The following is a 23,336-nucleotide window of genomic DNA, read 5'->3' on the forward strand; positions in this document are numbered from 1 at the left end:
GGAGATTGCCAAGATACGTTTTAGCGCTGCAGAATCATGTTTTATTATCTCTTGAGAAGTGGGAGATCGTTCATTACCGAAGACGACCTGTGTCTAACTGGCAACGGCACTCAGCCGAATTCGTGCGCCGGTGCGCACAGCAGGAGCACAATTATAGCCGCGATAAAATCACATCCCCCCCTTTACGCATGATTTTCTTCTTGACGCCATTTTGTCTGTTTCTGCACAGCACTTGCACCTTGCAACAGGCGGGGTTCTAGATCTGCAGACTACGGTGCTACCTTCAACGTCTGATCCGGTAGACTTTGTTTTGGTTTCCAGTCGGCATCTTGACTCTGAACAGCTAGTCTAATGGTGTACAATTTACTCATAGAACGTGCCAGTAGCTGCAAAGTCTAAAGAGCGTTCCAGGAGTTCGTTATATTTATGTGTCAGAGTTTTTCCTTCTATTACCTACTCTGTTTTTCCGGATTGCTGAATATTTGCTCCAGCTCTTCCACTATACATAATTGTGACTCCGTAGTTTGGGGTAAAACCATCAACCATCTCTCCCAGAGTCACATTCAAAAAATTGCAGAGGTCGTCAAGTATTTCGAATCTGTCACTGCTAGAGCTCCCGGCAGTCTTAGCGGCGGCCCATCAACAGGTCTACTCTGGCCAGATACGAATGATTTGGCTATCTCCAGCACCGGGGAGATGCAGAAGTGGTTTAACAGTTGACTTTTTGCGGAGCAAGGCCAGGTCCAGTTTGATCACACCGGCCCATTTGTACTATGCCATTTGGACATCACCCCCCGAAACATTATCTAGTGCGATGGTGGTTGTATTTGTTTATTGGAAAGGGCGTCGGCAGGGTTTTATCCTACACTGCTGGAATATGTCAGTCTACATCTACAAAAATATCAAGAGCTGCTAATGCTATTGGCTCCATCGCTGAGAATGAGGAGGAACAGCAGAAGAAGATCGGCCGGGCATTGTGGGAGGTATTCATGGTAAGTCAGTTTCGGCAAATTGATGATCAGGTCCGTCGTATTGGAGGAGAAAAAGAGAGTGCGTCTTTTCCGAGTCAAGTATTAATGTAACATTGAAAAACGGCACAAGCCCAGGCGCCCTAAGGCGTCCAACTCCGCTGTTCGTCAGTGCCCACCGAAACATCTGATTTCTGTCAAACCCAAAACATTGCTAGCAAATAGAACTATAAGTCTATAACTCATTTAGATTTATGAAAACTTATTTTGACTAGCCGTGACTTGCCAAATCAGGATAATTCTTTAGTGTTCCGAAGTAGATGCAGACCAATCAACGCGCTTGACGCTCACTCAAGGGAGCACTCAGCATGGTGAGAAAATTGACCCGCAGGAGGTCTGTGGACTGATGATCTTGACCCACTCATTCTACTTTCAACAGTGATTAGCATGGTGCATAAAATGGTGGAGAATGGGTTGGCGCGACATAACAAATCAGACTCATAAAGTCAACAGTTTCTCTCCAAACACCGTTAGATTAAAGGCATAAAATGTGCGGCCTTTCGCAACTTCGGTGATTCAAACATTCCCGCTGCTGTTCTTTCCCGTCATTCTGATTTTCAAGCTTTATATAACCGCCTCCACAGGAACCTCACCCACTTAATTAAAATTGGCGGGACTAGCAATTATTAATTCATAAAATAAGGGGATTGATGCGCACATCGCCCCATTAACCTATGTAGATTGTTATAAACTCAAAATTTAATTTCTTAGTAAATTATTAGTGTTTTTAATTACTAGTTTAGAAAGCTGCAAAAATCTTCAATTTGTAATGTCAATCCTCACCAAATTTAACTAGGGATTTGAAGAGAATTTTTTATATGGAAATCTTATAAAGTAAAAATATAATAGTATTAATTGATTTAATAAGTCTACTAGCCTACTCCCTAATCCATGATAATAAAGATTCCCCTGCGCCTAGTAATAAACCTCCCCCTTTGCGGATCCGGTTGGCCCTCCCAATATGGAGCCAAAATTGACCTTCTTAATCAGCCCTATATTACTACTAGTCTCTTGGTCTTGAGTTGGAGCAGGAATTGGCAGAGGAACCTGGCAGGGCTTGCGACATTTTTTCATTACTATGGTCAAATATAGAGTCAAATTGGAAGTTAAATTGTAAATATTTGTATACGCGCTTATAAGTTACAAATAGCGGTGAGACAAGCTTTAGATTGACGATAACTAAGAGGCACTAAGAATTTACCAAGAAATTTAATTTTAGACCTATGCCAATTTAGAAAGAGAGTGGAACACGGAGTAAAAGGGGCGGTGCGCGCCTAAAATTATCCATATCGAACAGTTTGTCGTGGATCCTTGTAAACACACTGACCCCATGGTAAATAAAGGGTTGTTCACAGACCCGCGCAGTTCACCGTTCAACATGCCTCTCGTTCTCGACAGTTTGTCCACGTCGTGTTCAGGCAATCCCGGAACGCTGCTCGCGAAAGACCGGTCAATGAAATGGCTGAGAGGACCGAGTGGAGGGCCAGCCTCATATCCCTGGGCTCAGAACGTTGAATATTTTCATAGAAGATGAAATGCGATATCTAAAACGAATACGGAGTGATCACCCGGGCCGAAATCAAAATCTCAAATACTAGCATCCATAGCTCCTAGTATGAAGTTACTTCTCCGTATGCGCTCACACACAGCGGGATCGACAAAATATTTCTCCTTGGCAGCTGCCATGAGAGCGGAAACGTCGCCTAGATTCGACAGGATTCGGACGATCGACAAGCCTCGCATAATGCACAAAGATGTTCAAAGACCAACAACAATCGCATATTGTATCATAAATTTCCACCAGTAAGTTCCATTGTCTTCCATAGGGGGAATTTTTTCAGTTGTGGGAACATGTATTTAGATATAGCCGTACCATGGAAACTGTACTGGCATTCTCTTTTTCCATTAATAAACGAAGTTTCAGAGGCCATATAGAAACATTGCAAATTAGAGTTCCTGTTATGAGAATTATCGTGCCAAGCCAATCGCATAAGAGCTTCCTGTTGTTGGTTGGGAGGAGTTTAGTGGGAGGCCTGGCATCATTCCGTGCGGAGTACTCAGTACATACAACAATGAGAACACAGACTACACTCGAAATCAACCCCCCCAAAAAACATAACAGCTTGTCCAGGCGGTCATTGCCCATAGTGAAGAGCAATTGCGGGTGTCGGGCCTGTCTAATAGGCCAGCACAATCCAACTAGTGTTCCACTATCGATTACACGTCGCAGTTGGGTAGAAAGCTATTCCTATAAACCTGTTCGGAGCGAGAAAGCAGAATTTGGATGTTGGTGTGCAAGAATAGCTATACCTCGTTCCTCTGATTATTTGAAGCCGACTACTCCCTACGGATAATCTATCTGCTTTGCAGAATGCGAGGAGTCCCGCAGTATAAATCCTACCTTTTTATGAGATATTTTTTGACACGATAACTGTGATAAAGATCTTCTCGTCACGATGAATGTACCGGCACTTGAGCTGAATACCCAGCGAATGAAGGCAAACTTCGCTACTTCCATATTCTACGCCTGTCTTGCTACATTTGCCGTTATAATGCGTCTTTGCTGTAAGATCAGTTTTCGTCAAAGGCTTGGTTCTGATGATTATTATATCATTGCCGCCTGGGTATAACCATCTTTCAACTTACCTAGTCTGGACATCGCTCGGTTATGCTAAGTCTTTTCCTAGATATTTTGTATCGGCATGTGCACCTCCAATATTGTCGGTATGTAGCCCTTTGAACCGTCCAAGCCAATGAGTTTTACGGGGACTGACAGGTATATAGAGATTGTCTATGGCGGCTTAGGAAGACATATTCACGAAGTTCCTCCCGACAATCTGCAAGTACTCTTGAAGGTGAGTCTACGTATTTCTGCCTTGGTCCCGTACCAATCAATGCTTACAATTACTTCGGTGCTTTAGGGTATGGTCATCTTCCAAATCATGTGGGGCCTTTCCCTCGTTTTCGTCAAAGCCTCCTTCCTCCAATTTTTCTCTCAGATCTTTTCTGTGGGCGGAACGAGGCTCATTTTCAAGATAGCAATGGGAATAGTTGTTCTATGGGGCTTAGGAAGTGTTTTAGCTCCACTCCTGATGTGTCAGCCCCTAGCTTTCAATTGGAATACCAAAATCCCAGGAGGCAAATGTGGTAATCGACCACTATCATACATTCTTATAGGGGCATTTCACATTGTCACCGATGTTATAGTCCTAACTATACCGATCCCGTTTCTATTGAAACTTCAATTGATGAAGTCGAGGAAAATATCTCTCATTTTTATCTTTTGCTTAGGATTCGCGTAAGACCCGTTTCCGCCCCTATTTACGCTTTTACGCTCCAGCTCACAAGACCCTTTTAGTTGTTGTATTGTCAGCCTTGTCCGGATCACTGAGTTGGTGCAAGTTACATATGACGATATACCCTACTCTCTCGTTCCTGGCTGTTATTGGACTCTGTTGGAGCCTCCATTTGCAATTCTCATTGCTTCGTTGCCTGCCATAACACCACTTATGGATAGAATTCTCACTCGTCTGGGCATCCACACCCACAAATCGTACGCGAGCGGCTATCCAGCCAAAAATAGCTTTGTGAAAATGGACAAAAGTACCAACAATAGCGAATATCCCATGTCAAACTTGTCCGCCACACATGACAAGAACATTTGTTCACATCAACACACCGAGACCGAAGATACCCGACACGACCGTACTGAGTATTCGATGGCTGATAGACTCAACATGCAACACAGCAAGGTAGAATAAAAAAACGTATATATGAGTGGCAAGATCAACACTGACGATATACATAGAATACACCCTACAGTCCTGTCAAAGCCATCACTGAAACAACCACAATAACACAAACCACGGAATCGTACCACCCAGATTCAAGAAAAGGGTCAGATGAGTGGCTTGTCTTCAAAAATGATGGGCACCGGGATCAAATACAGAAGATCTAGAGATAACAACCCCGGGGCGTTCCAAATCGACTTTCTATCTCCATAAATATAATTATCACCTGCAATTTTCTTAGTGTTTCGCCCCGAGATTTTATTTTATTATTGTTGAATATCCTTTGATTGATTCAATTTATCTACCTTTATATTTTGATTTTCGTTAGGAAGTACCAGACTTGGTTGAACTATTATACTCGTCAGGAACAATCAGCGAGAACTTGGCCGATCGGGACTGAGTATTAAGGCATCACAATGACGAACGGAGATAATAGAGGTTTCCTTTAGTTGGCGAATCAATACAAACCCTCTAGTAAAAGTATAAAGCTACTTCAATGTTACTTATACTTAATGGAATTCAGGTATGACTTACCCGAATTGCTATTGTCTGAGTGATACCGCTAAGTCCCAGGTGAATTAAGCCTGATTGAGAAATTTGGGTCTCCGCTACTGTCGATAACGGTGTATTTCTAGTAAAATGATGATAAAAGGACCAAAAAGATCAGAAGGAGACAGGAATTGTGTGTTAAAGTATTCATAACACGAAATTTTTGATATTAGGTTGAGACCCAATCGGTCTTGAGAAGTAAGTTATGATCGAAATTTTTGTAATCGAGAAATGCCATAGTGTATTTTCTTGAAAGTTCGACTTCCTCACTACGCATTAATCCTCTTTGATCATATAAATTTATAGCCTATAGTAATGTTGCGACCTCTTTTTGTGCGGTAATCACAGCTTCGAGGAGTTCTTCTAGACTTTTAATACCGAATTTACCACCCTAGCCTCGATGAAATATCATACTACAAATATTAGTTGTTATTTAAAATGAGAAACTCTTCAAATCAGAATATGGCTCAAAATGCATATTTATATGTAGCATTGCTAGCCAAAGTTAAGTGACTGCCGTGGCTATTTTTAATTTTGTTTTCCATATGCGCAGTTGACCTGGTTTGACTCCAGTACTATCTGGAATATTTTCAATAATAGTCTTGAATAAATTAAACTAGTTGTCTGTATGTCAAAACCAGAGCTCATCTAATTAATTGTTAGAGTTAGAAGATCCGACTATCTCGCCTAATGGATAGATTTAAAGTATATAAAATACCTATGTTACTAGCTTAACAAGGTAAGGCTTATCTACATGTAGTAAAGCAACTCCTAGATACATATTCGTGGTATTAACTATTGGGTTCAACTCTTTATTAACGCGTAAAGCTACATCTGTAGGTACGGTGAATGAGATGTTTATATGCGTCTCCATTGCTTCTACGATAGATGTACCAGTTTCTGTAGTGTCATCTCCAAATGAATCTTTACCTTATCCTCATTTTGACCAAGGTTAATATCAATTAATCGCTTGCCACGTTGAACATTCAGGTCTGTTGACCAATTCTGTTTGGTCCTCGAGTAGTTTAATCGTCAGATTACTGGAAATCGACTAAGGCTTTTTTTTGTCTCTCCGGTTATCCTGTCACGCATAAGAATACCGACTTGGCCTGATAGCGTTGGGTTTAGAGTGGGGTATGGCTAGCATTGTTGTAGGGTGTTGTAGATTTCCTTAGGGAGGAGATCTTGCAATAAAGGCAGCGCCCAGCCGGGTGTAATTGCCTAGTTTCGGTCTCTTGGGACGTATTCCCGGTCTACAATAACGTAAGGTATGTTGTACTACTTAGGTCTGAGTAAGGTCTAAGTGACAAATGTAATATGAACCACGCCGCTCAATTAAAAATTTTCGGTCCATGTGCAATAGCTAGGCCAGTAATATCTTCAACTTGTCAGTATCTGTCATCACGCTTCGCATGTATGGCAATCTCTCTCACTAGCGCTGATGCTCTGTGGGCGCTACGCCGCTTCGGGGCTCTGCAAATCGCCTAGGTCCCGCATTCTCTTGTCCGTATTTAAGAAGTGTGCTGAGAAATAAATATGGCCATAGGAACATTGTACGCACAGTATACTCGGTAATATACGTAGGAATCCTTTTGTAGGCGAGAGTCGAGATACTTCTAAGCGGCTGGGTTAGCGCGACGAAGGTCATTGGTCTCAGACTTTCAGGCGACCCATCCCATTGTCCTCTCCACCCGACGACTAGTGTAACTATAAGGTGACTTCGTGTAGAGATCCAGCCCCTTTTCCAAGCTCGGAAAACTAAATACCGTCCAATGGAACGAACCATCGTCGGGTTTATTAGAAATCTCGTGAGGGGATGGGTCGCTCTCCAGCATCGAAATTCCTATCCAAGACGACTATCTGAAACCAGTCGAGACTCGGAAAGGGATAGTATAAACGTGTCAACTGTATGGCATTCTTCACTACGGTTTAGTGTATCTATGCTGCTCTTCCCCTTTAACTAACATCTTCATTCAGCAAAGGCGGACTCTGGGAAGCTAGTACACGACACAGTCGAATCAAGCGGGGTATCTTTATTACCACGATAGGCAGAGCCACTTACCACGCGATGAAGGACTGGAATTGGACAACGTGACAGAATGACCCATATTTCCTTGCTTGAGAATGAAAAATGAGATGAGGCACATATGAACCACTTCAACAATCATCAGCGACAGCTCAGTTTTCAGTACCAGCGCGCAATCTTACCCAAAATGGGACAATCACTACCATGTGTTACGAAACCAGCATGTATAACAATAGAAGATCGTCATGCCACGCTTTCCACTAATAAGCGCGGATGCGCGTCTTAGATTCTCACTTACTAAACGTTTCGTTGCAAAGATTAACTAAGCGTGCTTAACTGTTTCACACTAAAACCAGGCAATTTACACCAATTTAGCTCCAAAAACCTTAAGTAATGCTTGCTAACACAACCTAATTCTAACTTTCTATTTGAGGCTAAGCTCTCCCCACGAGGATCCGCAGCTCTGCTGTCAAGTGCTTCCTACCTGGCAGGATATATTATTGGGGGGCTGTTTAAGGATAGCTCCATATTTCACAGGAGTATTTAGTAATAGGAGAGTTTAATATGTATACACTAGTTGACAACTTTCGCACAATGGGTATTCAAGTTAAGTAGGAGACACCTAGACTCATATATACGCCAACAGGCTACATCATCCTATTGCCATCCATCTGTAATGCCTGCACAACTTTCGTCTAAACAGTACGGTCTGCTACGCTCCCAGTAACGTAATTTGGCCCTGGCAAAACTGGTACTGATTTATTCAACCCCAAATCCTCATATGGCGGCTGAATCTGGACTTGCTGGGTCTGAGCCCCTTGAACAGTGCCATTCGTAATCGAACAACCAGGTGACGACAGAGAATACCCATTACTACCACAAGTGTCAAATGCGTTCTGCAATGCATCAATGTCTGTCCAGCCATTGAGAAAGTCACCGTGTAACCCGTATCCAGTGATGTCACCCATCGCATAGACGAGGTTCTCCCAGTCTGTATAAGGGGATGTGTCGTAAAAGAATTCGAGGAAAATCGAAAATATCGCAACGGGGTGTGTGGAGGGACAGACACCACCATTGTAATCCCCTATGGCGGGGAAAGATACCTATGTATTTATTCAACTATTAGCCTTCACTCTCTCTTTCTTTTTCTTCCGTTTTCTTCAGTCAAGGTGTGAAATACATGAGTGTGGTCGGGGGTATCAAGGTTCTTCCCATCCCAGCAAGACGGGAAGAACACCTGAGAACGTAGTCTGAGGCAAGCTTGAGTTGGGAGAGAGTTGGTGTAGACACTAGTTGAATCTGTCAAGCACATGTGTGACTGAGCGCGTTGAGCAAAGGTGTCTGTGTAATTCCTACTCTCATGTCAGTCATATTATATGACATGTTTGATGTGCAAAATACCATACCGAAGCAAGGGACTCCCAGAAATCATACGAAGCCCAGCTGGGGGGGCCTGCGGCATGAATCCGGTAGGACATGAGGTCCGGTTATCTGCGTAATCACACGCGCGTTGTAGGTAATACACAGCCTGTAAATAGAAATGCGCGTGAGAAACCGTCTTTATCAAATCTACTCTAGGAGGGTATGGGTAAAGTCACATTTCCTTGAAATTCAACTGCTTCGAATTGACCATCTGACTGCATATGATATAGTAGCGGCTGCCAGTAATTAGATCTATCAATAGCTGCCGAGCAAGTAGTCGCCAATGCATTCGGGGCTGCATCTTGGCTCATCGAACGATTGAATGCAGTGCCGCCGATAACGATATGGGTATGGTTACTAATAGCACCGGGGCTGATGATAGGATCACCTCGTTGGATGGTAAGGGCATTGCAAGCCAGAGTGAATTCTCCTTGGCCGTTGACAAAAGTGCCGATGGTTGCAAGCAGAGAAAGAACGTGTAAAGTGTGAAAGTTCTTCATCTTTACTAATGTCGTAGTACTGGAAAACAATATAGCACTAGCTTGTTCAGAATATTATTGATCTCCCAGGAAATTATGATGCCTTTATATTCTAGAGATTGAGACTGTAGCTTCAAATGCCAAGACTTTTTGCTTCCCATTGTATCCGCTAATCAAAATAGGAAAATGCCCTAAGAAAAATATTAAACTACGTTATATGGCAATTTTGTCTTTTGTTGAGGGAGGTCTCTTAAAACATCTACTAACTCGGAGAGGAAGTGTCAGCCGACTAGGGTCTACTTTTTGGTTTATTGGTAAAACGTCTTATCCTAAATGGTGCCGGATATCCAACCAATAACGTTCCATGAATAACTTTATGAGGTAAGATTCGGTAACATCTCCACCGGAAAGCCGATCCCATGTTGTAGTGGCACCTAGTATAGATGTGCCGACAATTGGCCGAGGGGGCGGGGACGACACTGTGGTGTGGTATCAATGTGAGCTTGGTTACAGCGTGACTAAAAAGGAAACCATTGGTAGGTATTAGTCGCTAGTAATCATTTATGGGTGACATATTTTTGCTAAAGTAGCCTGGCTTCGGATGCTCGCTGGGCCAACTTCGATGAAAATCTTTACTGATGTAGTGAAACCGGGCTTATTTGCCGATTTAGTGTTTTAAAACACTTAATATATCATTATATGTCTCACCCACAACCTGCTATTAGCTTCGGAGATTTCATGAGTCGTTCTCTTGCTAGAAATTGTATTAAAATTTTTATTTTCTGCAGTCATGATCTTTACATGGATAAAGTCAACGATTTCTCCTAATATGTATTGTTAGGGGACGAATGAATGGTAAATGAATTACTTAGATGTATTGCTAAAGAAGAAGCCAGCCACCATTGATTCAAGGATCTCAGTACTGTAGCGTTAGTCTTCATTAATTTATTAATCTCTTCCAAGCTTGTTATCTGGGAAAGTATACGTGCAGCCAAAGAGGACCCTGTCACCAACACCGGTTAAAAACATGAGAACTGAATATATAATATGGGTGATGGCTCTGGTACGGCAGACCTACTACCAAATGGCAACAATGTCCTCCCATCGGTAATGGACAAATAGGGCAGTAGTTATCTCAGACACCGCGAGCGAAGTATGGTCGTTGAACAATGTCACCTTCTGGTCCGGTCGGTGGTTTGACGCCTAGCACGATAACGAATATGGCGGCCAAGAGGCCTTGGGCAAGATCAGGAAGAAATACTTTGCCAACGGTTATGAAGAAGGTAAAAAGTTGCCCGAGAAAGATTTACAGTCTCGGAAAACCAATTATGGCACGAGTATACGTGTCGCTGAAATTCGCCTGGAATATATGGATCAACAGCAGCAAACCAGCTACCTTTAGACGGGAACTGGACCTAGATGAGCGACAATATCGGCGGTATGCTACAAGAATTACTATAGCTACTCTAGGGAGGTGTTTGTGCCTCATCCATATCAGCTACAAGTTGCAAGGCTGAGGACGGGTGCTGGGGGATCTCTACAGCGCTTTCAGTCAAGGGCATAATCGAGAGATTCTTCACATCAACCATTAGCAGCAGTGGTAGCCAGCTTGCGTTTGAGGCTGAGCTAGATAATAGTAAAGGCCAAAAGAACATTAATCCGCCTACAATGCCAATTTGACTTGACACCATTAGGCAATATTTGGGAGAGGTACCCACCTTCGAAGAATTCTAGTATATACTATAGTAGGAAGACTCTATACGTTTATAACACGTTCTGACTGTATTTAGCTTCTCTTTCCCAATAATTACAACAAAATTATCATGAGAATTACTTATCCTTACTAGGAGGATGTTACATAAATGATCAGATTTGACGTTCCCTTCGATAGCGAACTGGCCCTTAATGTTGTCACTGTTACTACCTAGGTAGTACCGAGGGTTTCCGCTTCTTGGCTGATAGCTATTTACCATGGTCGTGGGGTCTTCCCCATCTGTGTTATAATGGCTTTTTTTGTAGAGGGCCGTACATGCTCATGACAAATAGAACCACGTACGTGTTTCTTCCAAAGTAAACAACGTCAAGTCGCGAAAAGCTTGAGGAATACCTGTAAATAAAAAGTGCGGTAAAATGCAAACTAATTTCTTAGTAACGGTAACTTCGATACGCCAGAAAATGCACTTAAATTAACACAGTCTATGTTTTGTCCACAGTCAGCTCTTAACGGTCTGTTCTGTGGTTAAAACTGACGTAAACACCATCGGCGGAAATTCCACGTGTTCCCGCCGCTTGACCCTCATTCCATCCCGCCAACATTTTCCTCGCCTTTACTTAAATAGCTTCAGACTCCTTGGCAATTCGGGCGCAAGAATTCGGTAACGATCATCAACCATAATCATGGCGACAAACACGATCGTGGCCTTTGACCTCTATGGCACCCTACTGTCAACAGACTCCATTGCCGAGCAGTTAGGGAAGCATTTCGACGCGGCTAAAGCGAAGTCCATCTCTACGCTCTGGAGACAGTACCAACTGGAATATACATGGAGACTCAACAGTATGGGTAAGCCAAGACTGTATACCTGCGCTAAGAGGATCTTTAATGTTTGCCTAGAGTGCTACGAGGACTTCTCGGTTGTCACTAGAAACTCACTCCACCATGCCCTCGCAGAAAAAGGGGAGGAACTAAGAGATGGTGATATCACCGCTCTGATGGAAGCCTATGACAACCTGTCAACATTCCCTGATGTGAACTCAGCCCTGAACCGAATCGCAACAGATCCCACCCTCCTAGCTGTGGTGTTCTCCAATGGGTCCAGGACTATGATCTCCAACTCCGTGCTCTGCTCTAGGGACCTAGCCCCGCAAGCCAAAGTCTTCCAGGACTTCATCACAGTTGACGAGGTCCGGCGGTATAAGCCATCCCGTACGAGTTATCAGCATCTCGCCGAGAAGGTCGGTAAGCAGCCATCGCAGATGAACGAGGTATGGCTTATCAGTGGTAACCCATTCGACATCGTTGGAGCACGTAGCATGGGCATGCACGCGATCTGGGTTGATCGTGCCAATAGAGGATGGCAGGATGCTGCTATGCCGAATGTGCGGCCCACGGCTATTGTATGTAGCTTGGAGCATATCGTGGACGAGATCAATCGCCAGCGCAACTCATCCCATTGAAAGGATAGGAGATAAGGTAATTGTAGTGACTCCGTGGTGCCTATCGGTATGCGCCACACTTCACCCGGTGTCCTACTTTTAGGAGGTTTCGCCATAACCACAAAACCTAAACTGAAATCGTATGGGCTTTGCGGGTTGGTAGACAGTGTAAATGTCAGATAGCCCGTGAAAATATAATGTATTGAGCTATGGAGCCACTACTGAGACGAGGAAATTTGTACCAACGTATTTGCCCCTTTTTGGGAAGAAACTCAACTAAAATCCCCATGGCGACTAAACAAGCATTGTGAGGTGTTAAAAGTTTGGTGATATTGTACATAAGAGGCCAATCCTGACATGGTCCTGAATTATTAAGCATAACAAGACGTAGAGAGGTTACACTTAATTACTCTGCGCTTATGATAATAAGTTTGTTTTGCTTTGTTTTGTTTTTACGTATGTTAACTATACTTCATTGAACCGTGGTAAAAAAAAGATTGCCCAACAGAGTGCTAATTACTATAGACAACAATAAAACGGCCGCGTTATCAACTTTGTTTGACAAACTTGGTAGAATAATCTGAAGCTCGTTTTTTCAGCACCTCAAGCAGCTTTTCATACCGATCGAATGGACCGCCGGGGATATTTTTGATATGCACAAGCTTTCCTTTCCTCGTCCACCCTTTCCCACTGCCAAACTTTCTCTCTCGTCCCCCTTCTATACGCGATTCCTCCTTGGCGATTTCCTTTAATATTAAACTAACTGCCAAATTGGCTGGACTGTATAAGAGCGGATCAGTGATACCCTCGGCTTTGCATTCGTTGTCGAGAGTCTGAAATTCACGCTCTGGATTTGTGATGGCGGGATCAAAGGAGGATTTGTGCCGGGCAACGTCATCTTCGTCGCCTGAAAGGCAATTTTCTGAGCGTTCCAGATGGAGACTCGAGCGCTCTAAATCGACAATAGTCGGCTTTAGGTGAAGGTAACGGTGCAAGAGACACTTGTGAGCTGAAAGCGCAAATTTGGTAGATTTAATACTTGATAACGCGATCATATTTTCATGTCGTTGATTTATTGAAGATGGTGAGTCTGTTTGGGAACGGCTATGCGAAAAACGTATGAGAAAATCAAGATTGATGCTTGGGTTCCCATTACTAATGTGCGCGTCATAACCACACAATCTGACTATGTTAGTACTGGTACACTTTAATCCATCACAGTTCTTAGTATACTTTTCACCAAATGAAATTGTCAATTTATAAATATGAAGCTTTTGCATTCGGTGACTGCGTACTAGCTTCTACATGTAGACGACTCTATACATGATGGCAAGTCAGCTGTCTGTAACTTAAGGTGTGAAATAAGTGTAGCTCTGGTCCCGTTCAGACTTTAAGAATATAATTATTTCCCTTAGGCCAGGTATGGCGAGACAGCCGGTTGTCCTATTACCTTCATGGCAATCTTTTACAGCACCAAGTCGGTAATGGGGATAGAGTCACGATTTATGACTGGTTAACTTCGATTCATTTCGTCATGTCACGAGGACCGCTTACCTGACATGGACCCTTGTCTTCGTCCTCATAACCCTCCTAACTCATCATCCTCGTGGTGGGCCTCATCAGTGTAGTCACCCCTGGGAGCAGAAAATCGATCGATGATGGCAAAATTGCTTCCAATTTCGGCAAGGTAAACTCCCCAAGAGCTTGGGCTGAAATGATACTTCTTGTGACTTACCAAATGTGTAGTCCTGGTGAGAGGATATGGAGTTGTTAATGTTTCTTGTTATAGATATGCCTTGTGCAGACGATGGTTACTTTCGTGTGTATGATTTTATTTTCAAGCAGATATCGTCATCCATGGGTTATCTTAGCTCGACTTGCTTGTCTGCGTCAAATATCATTATGGGGGGGGAGAAGGGAAAAATTAATAGAAGTGGTTGCACTCCGAAATTGAACTCTAAGATTCCTGCCTCCTCCTCCTATAACAGGCTTGGATCAAGCCTTTTCATTTGCATACGGGTCATATCCATATATATCTTTGTCATTCCCCGCACTCACTGCCATCCGCCCCTTGATGCTCCTTAGCAGCCCTTTCCTCGCATCAATCAACGGACGAGCCCACTTCTCCTGCCAATCTACATTGACCTTGTACGTCATCGCGCCTAATCCACTGGGATGATAATTCACGTAGATGTCCTCCCACTTTCCAGCGGGCGCCTGGTAGGTCTCATGCATATTACTGAACATGCAGCCCTCCTCGATCTTCCCCTTGCTCATCACCTCGGTATTCCAATAACTCCAAGCCTCGCGATGCACGCCGCCTTCTTCATGAGAAAATGCATGCAATCCCTCGTATGTGCGAAAGTATGCCATGATCATGACCTCGTTTCCTGTCACGCGCTCGTTCCCTATGTAGCCACTAGCGTCGAGGAAACCGTACCGTTAACTATTGTCGTCGAGGTTCTTCACCATACTTTCAAAGAAGAAGCTAATCTCTCGCATATGTGGGTGAAAAATGCTGAGCGGGTGATTGCAGCGAGTGGCGAGCTTCATGACGACTATTGGACTTTGCGATAGTGTTGTACTGCCAGGGAACTGCGCGGTGTCTTTCTGTTGACTACGGCGAACATATGTGGGTTTGAGCGGACGCCGTGCCAGATGAGAAAGTTGTCGACGAGGCAGGAGATGAAGTAGATGATGGTGGGCAGAACGGCAACGCATGAGGGAAGAAATAGTAGCAACGTAGATTGCAGGAGCGCGCCGAGAAAGATCTAGGTCGGTACTGAGAGAGCGTCACGGACGAACTGTAGCATGGATGGCCAGTCGGGCAATATGAGGCAAGAGAGTTTCATGTTGGACCTGCATAAACTAGGCTGCCAGTGACGAATTGCGACTGAGGTCTCATTTCGAACGGTGTCAGGGCTGGTGCAAATGCAGGCATGGCTGAGATCAGGTCGTCGGATTATTTCCAGTTTTACCGGCGAGGGAGAGCGCTTGACTTGTCAAACTGGCCTTGCTTATGCACTTGTTTAGGGTCTTGACAGAGTGGATATAATCGTTCTTCGGCCAGTCTTCTTGGAAGTTGAATGGTATGGTTATGCAGAAGCAGGTGGTTTTATCGCTTTGATATGCCCGTAGCTTTATAGTTTTCTCCATCATTCAAATCCGAAAATGGAGATGCTTCAAGGCATCGGCACCAAAAGGACCGAACGACGTGAACGTAGTTAATGCTCCGGCATACGTACGTTAAGCTATCATCTTATTATGCCCTACATTCTCGTTAGCCACTTTCTTCGTGGGGCCAATCTCGATCTCGCTTTTGAATTGTTGAAGCCCAACCACCAACCACCTTCGGCGTAGTCGGCGATGCCAAACCTAACCGAAACCACCGATAGGCTCGAAATCCGGAATTTCGGATTCTGCAGGAATGTCAGCTATTATTATTATAATTATATTTGGTATTAACAGTAGAAAAAAGGAAATCTTTCCGACAATTCCCGCGGCATTTTAGAATTTTGTTCGTTTCATTGGGTTGTCTACATCTTCTCGAATCACTCGCAGCAACCACAGCTCTTCAGATATAACTCAGACACGTTGCTGTTGTTTAGCTTCACCTACTCGAATTTAGGGCGGTTTCCAACCAGTTCACGCTGTCTTGTTGATTAGTAATATATGTGAAGTACTCAGTTCTTCAAAACCAAATAGTTATGGATCACTTGAGTTTAGCGCAACTTCAACTGGCCCAATACACATTGCCAACAACCCATAATGTTCAGTATCCGTAGTGCTACACTGATATGCATGGCTGTATTGATAAGGCTGTATGTATTTCTTATGCTTATTTCTTTTATTCTGCTTCATATTCTATGAAGAATGTACTTTTGCTAATGAACTTTTATAGGGGAGAATAGCTCATGTAACACAAAACTTGACGGAATTAATAAAGGAGTGACTGTAGCGATGCGGAATGACATAGAGTTCATCTGATGTATCTGGTATGACTGCGGGAGAATGTTTTAATCTCTTATAGGCGGGAGCCTTAACTACCCTTCTGCTAGTATACCAACGGATTCGAATCTACATATATTTACTACATACGACATTCTCCACATATTATATATTATTTACTTACATTTACACGTCGACCATTGCAAGTAGCCCAGCAACCTCTTGTCGGAGTAAACTGATAGTGTTTTCTCCGAGCGGAGAGAGCTAGTCACGGAATGCGGGGTCTCTACACCGACAACAACATGGGGAGTTGGGGGCAGAGCAGTAATACAAGGCTTGTAACATTATAAATTCGCTCAACCAGCCCCTAACTCATATTCCGACAACAATTAACCTTCTATATCACGCTTGCCAATATGAAGCTACTGAAAAATTCATAGAATCAATGGATGGTGGTGGCTGTGCTAGATTGCGCCTCTGCTATCGCTTCCAGCAGCATCAATGATCGTGGTCTTGTTTACGGATCGCCCTATTCGGTGGGCATGGCCGCTGGTCCACTCAACCAGATGGTCCACAATTTGACTGCATACACGCGGGCTGCCAACTACAGCGACTTCTCATATGATGAGGTCCACCCAATCGAGCCAGGATCTGTCAATCTCGTGGCTCGTCAGGGCGTGATAGTCAGTCACTTTGCTGTCGGCAAAAGAAACCTTTATGCGGACGTCAACGGAAATAAACTGCCCTCTTGCCTACAAGAGAGCGCAACAATCGACACTGTTTACGACATGGCTAGCCTAACTAAGCTCTTTACCACAGTCGCAACGCTGCGGGAGTTGGATAATGGAAAGCTCAGTCTAAATGCTACCGTTGCCTCTTACCTACCGGAATTTGCAGTGAATGGGAAAGGGAACATCACAATTCTCGAGCTTCTTACACACACAAGTGGATTCAACTCTGACCCATCACCACCGCTTTTCTCATCCAAATATACCTCATATCAGGCAGAGATTAACGCAATCCTTACCCAGGAAATCATCAACACTCCCGGTAGCACTTATCTTTACCCAGACCTGAGTTTCATGTCAATGATGATTGTTTTAGAGTCCATAACAGGCCGGAGTCTTGATCACCTCATTTATGACTTCACCAAACAATTGGGAATGACTTCAACTTTTTTCAATCGCGGGAACATCGAAGGTCTCACTGATAAGACTCCTATGTACAACCGAACAGCAACCCAAGAATTTCAGATAGCCGTTCTAGGTCCCTTAGAGCCACAACGTTCGCAACGGGTTCGTGGAACGGTTCATGATGAGAACTCATGGGCTTTGGACGGTGTATCCGGTCATGCAGGATTGTTCTCAACTGTGCATGATACAGCAGCCCTGTGTCAGATGATTCTTAACAATGAAACGTATTTGGGTAATCGAATTCTGTCCGAAGAAGCTGTGAACCTGATATTCACTAATTTCAATGCCCGATTTCCGGCTGATGCACATAGTCTTGGTTTTGAGCTAGACCAATACTATATAGCCGGGCCACTGGCCAGCATGTTGACTGCGAGCCACACTGGATTTACAGGAACAACATCAGTGATTGATCGCTATTATGATACATTTTGGTTGCATTTTAGCAACCGTGCTCATCCATCACGAGAGTGGTCAAGCAGTAACATTGTACGTGAAGCAATGGGGTATTGGATTGGTAAGAGTCTTGGAGCGAGTGTCACATTTCCCCCACTATGAAAACACGCCTTCATATCGTGACATTTTGGTATGTAAGATCACAGCATCTGTGGCCTAAGTATAAGCTTTCCATCGACCATAGCCAGGGACCTCTCTATACCTAATAAAGCATATTTTCATCCAGTCCAGTGAAAGATCCACGATCTGGTAAACCAATCCTAGAAAATAGTTATTATCTTAATGCTGATAATCACACTTTGGCAGAAGAGGGGACGAACCAGGATTCTACTCCTAGACCCAAGTAGTCCGGATACAACCAGTCTGGGGGGATTGCTGGGTGGGACATATCAAGTGGGGTTTGCGACTGATCTGTAGTTGACGGTTGTAGAATTGTGTCCATTGCAGATTGAAGGGCATTCTTAGCTTGACAGAAGAGCTGGTAGTTGCCGTCTCCGGGGTCATGCAAAGCACCCATATGTGCGATTAGCACGGAAAGATTCTCGATACTATGTCGACGTGATGCTGGATCAAGCTTTACTAGCCCCATACGAGATGATGGTTGCAAAAGATACCAGGCAATAACGCCCGCAGCTGGGAGGGCACAAGAAGCAACCTAGTTTATTCAAAAGTGAGCGAAAGGTTCATGATATGAGCTTATTTCACTGTAAGACTTACCCTCCACGCCAGAGAGACAAGTCCAAGGTCAGATAATTGTTCACGCCGCACTAGAGCATTGTTGACCCATTCAAGAAGCTCACTTGCATTGGCAAAAAGCACTCTTGCATTATCAAGGCTGTTTCTTGACGCCGCCCATTCAATTAAAAATGTGGTATGAAGGTAGAATAGTCTAATCTGATGGAGTATATCGACCTCGTGGCAAGGCCGCCCCTTTTGCCACAAGTCATGCGTTGGAACCGTGAGGAAAGAAGGAAGATCATTCCATGCTTGGCTAATCTTGGACCTTAGCTCTCTATCACATCTTCATTAGTTTAACAACATAATATCACGTTAATCGATAACGTACAGGATGCGCTGAGGTATATCAGAAATACCTCGACCAAGTAACGTTTCTAGTGTATCTTCAAGTATCGTAGACGTGATCATGGACCATCGAATAATCAGGCCCACAATGTTCCAGCCGGCTCGATCCAGCTGCTGTAGCTTCTGGTCCAAATCATTCCCTGTCATATAATACGTGTCCTCGCTAACATCAAGGGGCATATTGGTAAAGCAAAATCGCTTACTGACACGTGGCGGTCGCCCCAAAAAAACAGCAAAACTGATATCAGATCCATAGATTCTTGCAAATATTTGCTGGCGGAGATTGATAATGAAAAATGGCAATTTTTGTCTTTCTTTAACAGTCTCATGAAGTCCATCTGCAAATAGCGCGCTAGATGCATGATTCAACCGCCTCCAAGCCTTGAAGCCTATGAAGCTTTGATAAGTGTATTGTCTCCAGTTGTTTAGAGAACTTACTTTGATCGCCATAAAATGCAGAAGCGAGCAGAAAGCTTTCATACAAAAATATCATAGTTACATCATTTAGCGTATCGAGGGAGTCGCAAAAGGCCACGCATTTGTTGCTTAGATGAACCAACGTTGTGCGTAGTAATTGGCGTTCCTCTTCTGTTTTGCATATTGCGGACATACCCACAAGGACGAGTTCCAAATCTCATACTCGGATTACTTGAATCGCAATTGGAATACCGCGACAGCAATGGGATACATCGCGCCCTCGTTGACTCCCTGGAAATCTGGCTATGCATCATTCCGGGTGTACCAGATCGACCCTGTCACATTCGGCGTGATGGATTACACGCAGTACATTACGAACGTCAATGACCTTTCGCCCCAAGCGGAACCAGAATGGATCCCCTACTACAGCGCCAAGGCAAACTACGGGTCCAAACTCTCTCCACCCGTGGAAGATCCCAACTTCGAGCTCACTCCCGGATTTTGGCACAACGTTACCGAAGCCATGGAGAAAGATCATTCTGTCTTCTATGATTTCTGGAATAAACGAACTCGTGGGTTTGATCTGACCGCTTGCACGGGTAGTTGCATCAGTAATGAGATTTGCGCGCTACGTGGTGCCGATATTCAGTACTCTTGTTATAAGCCAGACTCTGGCATATTTTCGAAGCGGGATGAAACAAAGCCCGTCCCTATTTCGGAAAATCATCTTCACGGGTCAGAGTGTGATCATTCGGAGGCCGCGTCTCTTTTAGCTAAGATCACAACTCGCCAAAGGCTGGGGAAAAGTCATAGAGACTGAATCGAATTTTGTGGGTGACTTGACAACAGCTTGTCGTCATGCCTACTTATCTTTTTATTGAAGCGATCGAATATATTCTCCTAAGTGTCTATTATGTTAAACTATGGTCTATCGTTTATTTCAGCGAAAATCACCATTTTTCAATACTTATAGTACTACTTTGCGAGGAAGTGTTTTAGATGGCAAGCAAATAGATTTCTTGTCTAGAGCTATAGTTAGCTATAGTATCAACCTGATTACTGATCTCGGTTAGTTCTTAATCCTTAGTGCAAAGATAAGTCTCTGCCCTGTAGTTCTATAGTTTAGTTTAAGATTGTTACCCTATTTTCTTAAGGAATTGGTGTAGCCCTAGGTCCGGGGAGTAGGTGCTGGCCCTGGTAGTGCACCAGTTCTCACATAATTCTCATGAAATTTTTGATAGCTATTACAGCTTGGAGTTAACTAGAGGGAGTAAATAGGTTTATAGAACATGAAGACCAAATTATATGAAAAGCAGCAGAGTTTTAAATCAACATTCAATAATTTTCCCTTTCATTTTGAATTGTTGAACAACTTGTCAAAACGTATCAACCGTTCTTTACCAGAAAGGTGTTCGTTGGTAGTACTCTGCTGAATAAGACAAGGGTCGTAGGTGACTAGAGATAGAGGCTATATCTTGCAGATAAGATAATAGCTAAAAAATAAGTTTATTAATAAATAAAATAAACTTATAAAGTATAGATCTAATTTAATATAAAGTAATTGTGAGGAAGTGTTCTGGAGGACAAGCAAATAGATTTCTGGTATAAAGCTATATATAACGTAATCGGTAAGCGAGCGGCCACTTCCCGCCCGGAAATGCGCTCTATATTAATTTCAAATCTCAATTTCTAACCTCATATAATAATTACATATAAAAAATTAATTAGAAATACGATTAGAACACCCAGTTATTTTATATCCTGCAGTTCCACAACCACTATAACGAAATTGACGTTATACAGACAGTTAAGAGACTAAAAACTCTAGCTCGGCCAAAGCAGCAATAACACTTTAAGATATCTTAACCTGATTCTATATAAGCACCTAAGCTTCTTTTCTAATAATTTCTTATTCATAAGATATGTGACGTGCCTTTTCCAAAGATATTCGATTCCTATCTAGGGGTGCGATTCTCTAAAACAACAAGCATGGGAAAGGAATCTAACTACCAGGACCTGCGGGAAGGTTTTATCTTGTGTGCTTAGGTAACCAGCTTGACCCTTTATAGCCCTGGGGTGAGGCTATCCCTAGATCTGGCACCGCGGGTTAGGGTTGATGCCCTTTCTGTCTGAGGCTTTCTATCTGGCTATAAGGCTGCTCCTATCCTTAGGGATAGTCTTAGGCTTAGCTATTATATCATCTCTTTTTTTTAGAAATACTTGCCCTTAAGTGTTGGTTGTTAGTCTATTATTATCTATATACTTTTTAATAAATTAATCCTTCTTTATAGCTTTTATCTATATATTTAATCAGTGTGGCGGACCTAGCTTCTTAGAATTAATATTATAGAATGATTTTAGCGTTAGTGAAGCATTTGAAAAGTACTCTATTAGATATTATATTAGATCTAGATCTCTGTCTAGCTAGCTTACTTAATAGTATAGCTTTTTTCAATGTATCTAGAAGTCTAGGATCCTATTGATTTCCTATTCTAAATTTCTATTGACCTGGAGCTTAGGATATTCCTTTTTTAGTTAACTAGTAAAGAGCTTAGTTAAAGTAGTATAACAGAGCTTATTTAAAGAAAAGATACAGTATACTTATATATCTTGTAATAAATCTAATTTAAAGATATATCCTATCTTATATAGTATCTTATATAGTCTTTTAAACTGATAATCTAGCTTTCTGTTTAATTATTTTATATCCTATTCTTTATTACTGATATAGATATAGTCACTAACTCTGAAGTCTATCTTCTATCTGTATTTGTTCGCTTACTATTGCTGTCTATCTTATGCTTCTATAATATTATTATAGGTATAGTCCTATATATGCTCTAAACGCTATACCTATACTTAGGCTTTTTTCTTATTTAGTATATAGCTTCTAGACAGTATTAATAGTATCTAATTAAATAATATCTAAGAAGTATAATCTTTTTCTATTTTAAATAGGGATATCTTTGTAGATTTCTATAGTAGTGACGTAGCTGTAAAGTTAATAATTGGTAGGTACTCTAACTAGTTATTTATTATAAAGTTAATATATAGCTGTAGCTGCTACTAAAGATACTGATTCACTATCTCTGTTTATCTATTTATCTAGGCATGCTATGCTGTTAACAGCTTTATCTTAATATGAAGAATTCAGCATACCTCTTCCTAGAACTTAGAGATAAACTGGCCTTCTTGGTTTGATATAATGCTGTTTAATAGGTCTGTCTATGGGAAGATATATTAAATCTATAACTTTGCTATGTCTCTAGCTGTTATTCCCTTGTGGTATAGTATGGAGACTGGTCTTTTAGTTAAGTAGTCAATAGTGATAAAAATATTATTAAATTCTTATTTGTCCTAGAACAGCTCTATAAAATCTATTAACAAATACTGCCAAGGTCATACTAGGATAGATAATAGTTAGAAAAGTCTAGAGACCCTGTCTCTATATATGTTCATCTTTTTATATATCTTATAATTATCTATATACTGGTTTATATCATTGCTCTATGTTAGGGTCTTAGCCCCTGGGATACTCAGGCTTCGCTCTCGTAGAATAACTGCACCTGGTCTGCACCTGGTTCGCCATAGAAGAACCCCCTGACGCTACACCAGATTCACTAGAGCACCCCTGGGACCCATACTCATCTGTATCAATATTCAACAATATAAATTCCTACAAACCTTTTCCTTCTTTTTCTTATATTCAAATCTACTTAATTCTTAGACCTACATAAGGCTAGTAAGATAGGACCTAGCTTATAATATTAGATTTGAACATCTCACCCCTT

General features: G+C 42.5%; 7 protein-coding genes across 7 annotated transcripts; 3 read left to right on the forward strand and 4 right to left on the reverse strand.

Annotated features, from left to right (window-relative positions):
• Nucleotides 1-8,089: 8,089 nt before the first annotated feature.
• On the reverse strand, nucleotides 8,090-9,316 carry TRUGW13939_06763 (uncharacterized protein; the record flags this gene model as incomplete). Its single annotated transcript, XM_035489911.1, has 4 exons — nucleotides 8,090-8,497; nucleotides 8,575-8,746; nucleotides 8,801-8,922; nucleotides 8,993-9,316. The coding sequence occupies 4 exons, from the start codon at nucleotides 9,314-9,316 to the stop codon at nucleotides 8,090-8,092; spliced, it is 1,026 nt and encodes a 341-aa protein (XP_035345804.1).
• A 2,376-nt stretch (nucleotides 9,317-11,692) lies between these two features.
• On the forward strand, nucleotides 11,693-12,472 carry TRUGW13939_06764 (uncharacterized protein; the record flags this gene model as incomplete). The annotated part of the gene is made up of 2 exons (XM_035489912.1): nucleotides 11,693-11,858; nucleotides 11,910-12,472. 2 exons carry the CDS (start codon nucleotides 11,693-11,695, stop codon nucleotides 12,470-12,472), a joined length of 729 nt encoding a protein of 242 aa, XP_035345805.1.
• Nucleotides 12,473-12,999: 527 nt separating this feature from the next.
• Nucleotides 13,000-13,506, reverse strand: TRUGW13939_06765 (uncharacterized protein; the record flags this gene model as incomplete). Its single annotated transcript, XM_035489913.1, has 1 exon — nucleotides 13,000-13,506. The coding sequence occupies one exon, from the start codon at nucleotides 13,504-13,506 to the stop codon at nucleotides 13,000-13,002; it is 507 nt and encodes a 168-aa protein (XP_035345806.1).
• A 940-nt stretch (nucleotides 13,507-14,446) lies between these two features.
• On the reverse strand, nucleotides 14,447-15,004 carry TRUGW13939_06766 (uncharacterized protein; the record flags this gene model as incomplete). The annotated part of the gene is made up of 2 exons (XM_035489914.1): nucleotides 14,447-14,859; nucleotides 14,926-15,004. 2 exons carry the CDS (start codon nucleotides 15,002-15,004, stop codon nucleotides 14,447-14,449), a joined length of 492 nt encoding a protein of 163 aa, XP_035345807.1.
• A 1,844-nt stretch (nucleotides 15,005-16,848) lies between these two features.
• TRUGW13939_06767 (uncharacterized protein) lies at nucleotides 16,849-18,147 on the forward strand (the record flags this gene model as incomplete). The annotated part of the gene is made up of 1 exon (XM_035489915.1): nucleotides 16,849-18,147. The coding sequence occupies one exon, from the start codon at nucleotides 16,849-16,851 to the stop codon at nucleotides 18,145-18,147; it is 1,299 nt and encodes a 432-aa protein (XP_035345808.1).
• Nucleotides 18,148-18,337: 190 nt separating this feature from the next.
• Nucleotides 18,338-19,578, reverse strand: TRUGW13939_06768 (uncharacterized protein; the record flags this gene model as incomplete). The annotated part of the gene is made up of 3 exons (XM_035489916.1): nucleotides 18,338-18,700; nucleotides 18,763-19,057; nucleotides 19,112-19,578. 3 exons carry the CDS (start codon nucleotides 19,576-19,578, stop codon nucleotides 18,338-18,340), a joined length of 1,125 nt encoding a protein of 374 aa, XP_035345809.1.
• A 229-nt stretch (nucleotides 19,579-19,807) lies between these two features.
• TRUGW13939_06769 (uncharacterized protein) lies at nucleotides 19,808-20,365 on the forward strand (the record flags this gene model as incomplete). The annotated part of the gene is made up of 1 exon (XM_035489917.1): nucleotides 19,808-20,365. The coding sequence occupies one exon, from the start codon at nucleotides 19,808-19,810 to the stop codon at nucleotides 20,363-20,365; it is 558 nt and encodes a 185-aa protein (XP_035345810.1).
• Between the last annotated feature and the right edge of the window lie 2,971 nt (nucleotides 20,366-23,336).

This window comes from Talaromyces rugulosus, chromosome III (assembly GCF_013368755.1).
Source record: "Talaromyces rugulosus chromosome III, complete sequence".
Lineage (NCBI taxonomy): Eukaryota > Fungi > Ascomycota > Eurotiomycetes > Eurotiales > Trichocomaceae > Talaromyces > Talaromyces rugulosus.